Source organism: Apis dorsata, unplaced genomic scaffold (genome assembly GCF_000469605.1).
Source record: "Apis dorsata unplaced genomic scaffold, Apis dorsata 1.3 scaffold_19, whole genome shotgun sequence".
In the NCBI taxonomy this organism is placed as follows: domain Eukaryota; kingdom Metazoa; phylum Arthropoda; class Insecta; order Hymenoptera; family Apidae; genus Apis; species Apis dorsata.
Window position 1 is genome coordinate 147,541 of NW_006263321.1, and position 8,125 is coordinate 155,665.

At 27.5% G+C, this 8,125-nt stretch overlaps 3 protein-coding genes and 1 non-coding gene across 6 annotated transcripts in view; 3 read left to right on the forward strand and 1 right to left on the reverse strand.

Annotated features, from left to right (window-relative positions):
- Nucleotides 1–87: 87 nt before the first annotated feature.
- On the reverse strand, nucleotides 88–3,185 carry LOC102680326 (lipopolysaccharide-induced tumor necrosis factor-alpha factor homolog). Of its 3 annotated transcripts, none has more exons than XM_006607757.1 (4): nucleotides 2,907–3,185; nucleotides 1,504–1,692; nucleotides 1,132–1,417; nucleotides 88–589 (listed from the first exon to the last, which is right to left on the reverse strand). In XM_006607757.1, exons 2-4 carry the CDS (start codon nucleotides 1,685–1,687, stop codon nucleotides 487–489), a joined length of 573 nt encoding a protein of 190 aa, XP_006607820.1. In that variant the 5' UTR covers nucleotides 1,688–1,692; nucleotides 2,907–3,185; the 3' UTR covers nucleotides 88–486. The 3 variants fall into 3 exon arrangements, with proteins under 3 accessions (XP_006607820.1, XP_006607822.1, XP_006607821.1); XM_006607759.2 differs by having other exon boundaries at nucleotides 1,504–1,689; nucleotides 2,907–3,179; XM_006607758.1 differs by lacking the exon at nucleotides 2,907–3,185 and adding an exon at nucleotides 1,980–2,023.
- A 260-nt stretch (nucleotides 3,186–3,445) lies between these two features.
- LOC102672232 overlaps nucleotides 3,446–8,125 on the forward strand; it is a 7,317-nt gene continuing 2,637 nt past the window's right edge. Inside the window, exon 1 of the mRNA XM_006607880.2 lies at nucleotides 3,446–3,561. Coding sequence (XP_006607943.1) covers nucleotides 3,524–3,561 — 38 coding nt within the window. The 5' untranslated portion in view covers nucleotides 3,446–3,523. The remainder of the gene's footprint in view (nucleotides 3,562–8,125) is intronic.
- On the forward strand, nucleotides 3,958–7,488 carry LOC102680197 (kinesin-like protein costa). Its single transcript, XM_006607756.2, has one exon. It carries the CDS (start codon nucleotides 4,317–4,319, stop codon nucleotides 6,870–6,872), a length of 2,556 nt encoding a protein of 851 aa, XP_006607819.1. The 5' UTR covers nucleotides 3,958–4,316; the 3' UTR covers nucleotides 6,873–7,488.
- On the forward strand, nucleotides 8,063–8,125 carry Trnav-cac. Its single transcript has one exon. It is a non-coding gene; the product is annotated as a tRNA-Val (tRNA).

The following is an 8,125-nucleotide window of genomic DNA, read 5'->3' on the forward strand; positions in this document are numbered from 1 at the left end:
TCCTAGAAAATTTTCCTAAAACTACGTAGAATATGACAAATGCAAGTAAAAACAATACTGCTCATTAGTTCAACACTCGAAAATATCTGTAATAGTATTACCCACGCTATCTCTAAATTCGACATGAACACACTCGAACACATCATCTCACTTATATCGGATCAACATGAAATCTACAATCATCGAGACTATTGTACATTGTAGTATACTGCATTCAAATCTCATCTCGCAAGGAATAAGCGTCACATATATGAATGTATAGTAATACGATCTATGACAATCTTGTCGGATAAATCTTTCTCTTAACTTGCTATACGCGATAAGCAGGGAAATATCGATTACTTCCCATATATGTTATACTGATTAATACATAATGTAATATGTAAATATACATATAATGTGCGATAATACATATTACATTAATGTATTTGATTATATAAAGAATCGCGTAACAATATACAAATTGACGTGTCCCAAAGGTTTGATTCAACCTTTCCACGTACCAATATAACTTTTGCATTTCGGACAGAAATGATGGACACTCATGAAGTTGCTCATACAATACGGTAGGCATGAGCAAAGGCAACATCTGAAATTTGAAAGAACATCGGTCAAACATTTTTTTTTTTTTTAGGATCTAATAGAAAACCACATACACCAAGACAAGACGAGAACATATTTGGAAAAAACCGTGCACTCTTGAAAGCTTGAAAGGAGAAGAGCCATATTATAAGTAAAGAGGACCCATATATAAATATTTTAGTGTTTCGAAAATGAATATGAACTGGAAATCCGTGCGCTATTTCTACAAAGCAATGCTAATCTTAAGTCGGAATGAAAAACGATAAACAAAACCAAGGCCAATAGTAAGTCAGTTAAAAAACAATCAAGTATTATGATATAAAACTCGTGTTAATAATAATAATATAAATAATAAAATTATTACAAATATTCTTAATATTTCCTATTCGTAATTTTTAAAAAGGTCTATTACATTTGTATCGAACAATTGCAAGAAAAACACAGAGAAAATGTGTAATAAATAAAAGATAAATTAAAAATAAAATAAGCAGCAAAAGCAATTTTATAGCATAAGCAATGCAAATATTTAAAAAATGAATGTACACTCACCCAAATAAGCAGAGCAAGATACAGCATAGATGAGCACATCGCTGATGATCCGACATTGTGGAAGTTTTAATATTAGCATGACAAGTGGGACACGTTGTTTTTGTTGGATTTGGACTCAAAGAATAAATCATTGGCTGATATACAACTCGAACTTCCGGTTGAGGCACCGCATTCGGATTTGCATTATATTGTGTCTGTGGCTGTGGCATAGATTCGCTGGGCCCAGAATAATTCGGTGGATATGGCACCGTCGTCTGATTCGATGGAATTATCTGAGGAGCGTTATCTGAAATTCCAATTAATCTATTCGTTCAATTGTGTATCATCAAAAATTTATATTGATTTATAATATAAAAATAAAATAATACGTACGAGGCATAGAAGATGACATTGGCATAGAAGATGGTCCCACTGGATATGGAATTCCTACTGGAATGTTTGGTTGCCGAGATATACGAGCTGCATTTTCAACAGCCTCCTCGTAAGAAGGAGGTGCCGAAGGTGGAGGAGCTGAGGGTTGAGTACTTCCACTAGCAAACGCCATATTTTTTTCCATTTCTTCTAAAATAATATTTAAATATAATTTTAAATATCTTATACAAAGTACATGTACTATCGCATATATCAATCGCATACCGGATAAATCTAGCTCTAATAAAAAATAGGTCGAATTAAAAATTGGATGCTATAGATGCTATCACGTTTGAACATAAACAAACATAGACAAATGAGCGCGAAAGTGCTTATGTGCGAATAGAAAGTTGAACGGATGTTAAGTAATAAAGATAATGCAAAGTATGTTGGCTTATAGAACCGTTTCTAGAAAATTTAGAACCCATCATACTTACATTCGTGTTCTTTGTTCCGTCAGATATTACGTTATGGTCTTGCTTCAAGCTTGGATTATATTATTCAAACGTAATATTCAAATAACCACTTAACCTCGATTCAATGTGAACACGAGAATTATAAAGTTTTCAAAGTTATTACGTTTGATACATAAATCAAATATACAAATTATTTTGAAGATCTTTAGTTTAAATCAATAATTTTCAATTTTTTATCTCATATGATAAAAACATTAAACAAATTAATTATTAAAATTCTATGACACATCAAAAAAAGCATTAAATTCTTTAAAATATATTTTTTTTACTAATTTTCAAAGAAAAATATTTTTTTTCCTTTCCAAAATGAAAATAAAATATTGAAAAATTTGGAAATAATAATATTTATTACTTTTCTTCAATTTATATATAAAAATCTTGAGTGTGACTTATCGTGGTACATTAGTATGCCATATCAATTGAAAGTCATTGATATAAATAAAAGATCTTTTCAAACGCAAATATATGACACTAACAATAAAAGAATGTACATATCAAAGTCTACGAGTCAAAGCAAATTTAAATTATTAGTCATAACAATATTCAGAATATAATATATAAGTTAAAAATTTTATGAAATATAAAGAAATTCATAATTTATTTCAATAAATGTTAAATCTATAATAATTTTACATCAAATAAAGTATATATGATTATATAAGTATCTAATTAATAAATAGCATACATGAGAATGAATATTGGTTTTTTTAATTTAGATGCGTTGCATATGACGTAAAAGTTTAATGCATCGATATAACTCTTTTCAGATTTTTGATAAAACTATTTCAATTAAGATTATAATATGTTCTAACCTACATAATCATCTTACATAATCAATAATGAATAAATTTTTTTACAAAGAAAAATAAAAAAACATAATATTCTTACCAAATTGATTTCTCAAGATTTCGAAGTCACGTAGTCGCTATTTGCGAAGAGGAGGTTAGTTATAGTTGAACACTCCGAATTAGTAATGACTTGTATGCACCATAGAAGTTAATATACATATCGTACTATTAGATAGTTAATTATTTCGTAACATTATATAACATTTTTCATGTATTTATAAAAAAAAATGAAGAAAACTACACAATACTTGGCAAAAACTGTCACATTAACATAACTGAAACGACAGACAAGAGTCTGTTGTAATTTTTGCCAACGACCAATCACAGCACTGGTATCATTCCAGAAACGAAACTCAGGAAAATGGCGCGGAACATTTTAAATAATATCATGTGCAAATAATTTTTATTAAAATATAATCAATCGATAAAAATTTTATTATCTATACAAAATTTTTATTATTTTTATAAGTCAAAAAATTTTTTGTATATATGTAATATACAAATATTAACAAAATATTAAAACATTGTTTGATTATTAAAACATTATTTGATTCATCTTGATTCGTAGTATCGTGCAAACTTTTGCCGCGTTTGGATGATGGTGTGGTTCGATTTTTAAACAAAAAAGTGCAATATATTTATCAAGAGATAAAATTGATGTGTCTAGAAAAGAAGTCAGTTCTTAACTCATTTTTGTAAGTAAAAATATAAATTTGATTAATATAATAATTTTTAAATATTTCAAATTCGATGCAATTTAATTTTATTGGCAGAATTGCCAATAGATAAGTGATTCAAAAAAATTGTTTACTCTTTTAACAGTCTTTTACATGTTTATTATCACATATTTATACATTGCGTTTTTATATTAGTTATTTATAATCTGAAAATTTAATTTAATTACGAAATTAATTTTTAAGGAATTTTTTTTGAATTCGTTTCATAAATCTATTATTATAATTTGTTGTATTTTACTTATTTCCATGCAATTTATATTTTATATATTTCACACGATGAATTTCAATATAAGTAATCTCGACAAATTTATAATATCTTAAGTATATTTCTTTCTTTTCTATATTAATCATAAGTTGGTAACAGTTTCTGCCAGATATTTCTGTTACTTATTGAATACAGAAGTTTATAAAATATTCTATCAAATACGTTTGAAATTATAATTAATTGAATTTTGTATATTACTTATTAGAATATACAAAAATGTAGCAGTATATATAATAGTGAATATTTAAATATAAGATTGGAACATAAAAAGTTCCTTATAGGTTAGAAATCATGAAAATAAATTTATATTTTATATTTCAAATGATAAAAGAATAGTATTTTAAAACAAAATGAGATCATTAAAAGTTATTCATTAAATATTTATATTATATATAAATGAATGAAGCCATATTTATTATATTAAATTGTATAATATAATATTTTCAAAATGATGCATTATACACCTTGGATCCATCATCAAACAGTACTGGACAATCATCAATGTTATACACCATATATAAATACTGTGCCATCTTATCCACATAATAATCATGAGCAACAACATATTACAGAAGAAGAGAGTGAGCAAACAGGAGATGAAACACATGATACAATGACTTCTGCTACATCAGGAGAGCGTAGTTCTAGTGCTGATATATTTAGATTAGAATTTGCAGCAGCCCAATGGTCAAAATTAGTTTCAAATGCAGAAGGTCTTTTTACTAAGCTTATGACAAGTAATATTTTACCTCATACAGAACAAGATCAAATTGAACAATGGCTTTGTATGAAACAAGAATATGAAGAATGTATTGCTAGTGATGATACTGGTAGTTTACAAGGTTATACGGAAAATGCAAGAAGATCATTAGAAAGAATAGAAGAAGTAACTGAAACTGATGAAAAAACAGATGAATCTATACATCAAATGGAAAGAAAAATTGAAATAAATTGTTTATCTAGTTCAGAAAGTGAATTATCTGAAACTAATGATGATGATGAAGAAGAAGAAGAAGAGGAAGATCATAGTGATGTTAGTTCAGAAAATCCAGATTTCTTAGAAAAATTAGACGAATGTATGAATAAACTTAAGATAGAAACAGATAGAATAGTTGATTCTACGAGGGATGAATTTAGAGAAACAAATATAGAGATTATTCCAACTGTGGCAAGATCTATAAATAATACTAATAATAATGTCCTTGTAACTAGAGCTGTTCCACTTAGAAATCCAAATTCCAGGAGGAATTCAATGCTTCCTGGTTCTGAAATGTGTAATGAAGTATTAGCCTTCAACGATAGCCTTAAACCTAACCAAAATCAAATTTTAGATAATAAAACTTCAGCATTTACTAGTATAAGAATATTAGACAATTGTGAATCTGAAACAATTATTAATGAAAATCATGCGACTCATAATGATAATTCACCAGATTTATTAATTGATGCTTTGAAAACAACAGAAATGCCAGAACCTATTAAGGAATTGAAAACATTGACATTAAATAACGAGGCAAAACAAACTCAAGTGAAAAAAATTCAATCAGATTTAGATGGAGCTCATAAACGTATAGAAGAGCTACAAACTACTATTAAAATCAAAGAAAAATTTATCGCAGATATGATAAAAAATTCAGATGCGCGCGCTAGCGCAAAACAAAAATTTCAACGCAAATGGAGTAAATTGGAAGAAGAATATTATAATACAAGAAGCCAATTGGCTCAAGCTGAAAATGCTTCCATTTACAAAGATTCAGAAGAAAAGTCTGCCCATAAGAAAGAGATTGAGTTATATAAAAACATGGCCATTCATTATGAAAAGAGATTGATGGATATTGAAATGATAAAACAAATTGCAGGTGATTCTGCTAAAAAAGTATTAGAACTTGAAAGTTCTTTAAATACATCTAGAAAACAAATGGAAAAATTGAAGAAACAATTGAAAAAAGAGGAGGAACGTAAGAAACAATTAGAAGAAGAATTAGCAGAGGATCAGAAAAAAATTCGTGATCTCGAAGAAAAATATAATTTAACAGCTTCCAAGTTGAAGGAGATGCAATCGGAAAGCGAGGATGAGAAAAATAATAGTAAATCTAAAACCGATTATTCTGATAAAAAAAAGAATTTATTAGACGTTAGTGCGAGAATATCGCATCTTGATCATGTTTTAAAAGAAAAATCGATGGATTTAGAAAGAACGGCGGATATAGACGAAAAGGAAGCTTTGCGTCACGAAATTCGAAATCTACGACGTACTCGTGATTGTTTAGTGGACGAGAAATGCGATCTAGATGAAAAATTTCAAAAAGAAAAGACACTGTCCACTGTAGAAGAGAGGAAATTATTGGAATGCGGAGAAACGATCGAGGCGATCGATGCTATGATCGAGCATAAGAATGAAATGATTTGTGGACGGAAGGGATTCGATGAAAATCAATCACAGCGTGAAAAGGGAGAAAGAATGTTAATGGAAAGATTGGCGAAACTTTCAGATGGTGAAATGAGAACTTTATTCTATAAATATTTTCTAAAGGTAATCGATTTAAAAGAGAGTTCAAAAAATCTGGAAGTTCAAACAGCTGAATTGGAAAGTCATATAGAAACTCAGGAATGGCAAATTCAAACGTTAACAAATGCTTTAAAACAAACTAAATTGGAAGCAGAGAGACGAATAGTTTTAATGCAAAGGGAACATGAAGAAAAATTACATCTCATGTTTAGACATTTTGCAGAAGAAACTAGTAGTTCTGGTCATGAAAGATTGGACAAAGATTCCGAACTTGCGAAATATAAACGTGAAAATAGAACGTTGAGAAAACGATTAGCAGATGTTGAAGCTCTTTTGAAAGGTCCAACACCACCACGTACAGCTAGTCCAGCAAAAATATCACAACAAGGGTTGAAACAAATTCCACCATGTAATCGACCAACAACCAAAGTAACTAGGCAGCGAAATAAATTGATAATACAAAAAACCACTGACTGCGATAAGAAAAAAAAATAAACTTCTCTGAGAAGTTTATTATATTTTATGCTTCTTCTCTGTTGACATTTCTTTTTTACTCTATTTTTTTATTTTTTGTACAGTGTCTAGCAATTACATTACTAATTTAATAGAACATACAAATGCACATTATCATTTTTTTTTTAAATGTACATTTTATATTAAGTATTCAGAAAAGTTTTTATCGTTTTCTAATTAAAGAAAAATTAAAGAAATATCGATAAAAATTTTTCTAAACATCTAATATTATTTAAAAATACAATCAATAGATTCTTATTTCGTTATCGCAAATATTCAATTTCAGATTTTCAGGAAGCAAATCCTTCAAGCATAATTTATATAAATAATAAAGATATGTAATTTTATATTCATTTTTCCCTCTTTCGTTCGATCGTCAATCAATATTTATTATATAATCATGAAATAGATTCGATTTATAGTATATATTTATAAAATTAAGAATATTGAACCTCAATCAAAATAGCATTTGCATGTTTGCCAGATCTCAATTAAGAAAATAAGTATTGCATTTAAATATGATAAATACAATCAAATATTTATTATATTGTTAATTATTTAAAGAAAATAAAATCCGAATTATTGATGATCAATTAAATGCTCGTTGTATTAAATATAGTATAAGTATTCGATAGTACATTGTACGCAATGTACAATGTTAGTAGTTCCATTTAGTAACAATAGATGCATTTTACACTTGATAGTGTAAAAATCTTATGATATTAAATAATTTATATAAGATAATATTCTTTACTTCCGATATATTATTTATTGCAATTTTGTAAATATATTAATAATATACATTGAATACAATATTGAACCCTTTAGGCCCTCGCTGAAATATAATATAATAATTTATTTATAATTTATGAAATCATTAAATTCCTATATACACACGAAAGTAATAACAAAGGCCGAAAGAATTAATATCCTTTACACTTTCACAAAATGAAATCTAAATAAATATTCAATTATTGAAAAAAAAAATGTGTTCTTCATTTCATGATTAAATGCAGAATTATTTTATTTTTATAATTTGTAGAAAAGTATATAATTTTTTTTTTTATATATATCAATTGACATAAAATTAATAAAAAAAATATCAAAATATTAATTTTTAAATAGATTATATATATTCTTTATAAAATATCTATGAAAATTTATCAACTGTGGTTTCCGTAGTGTAGTGGTTATCACGTGTGCTTCACACGCACAAGGTCCCCGGTTCGATCCCG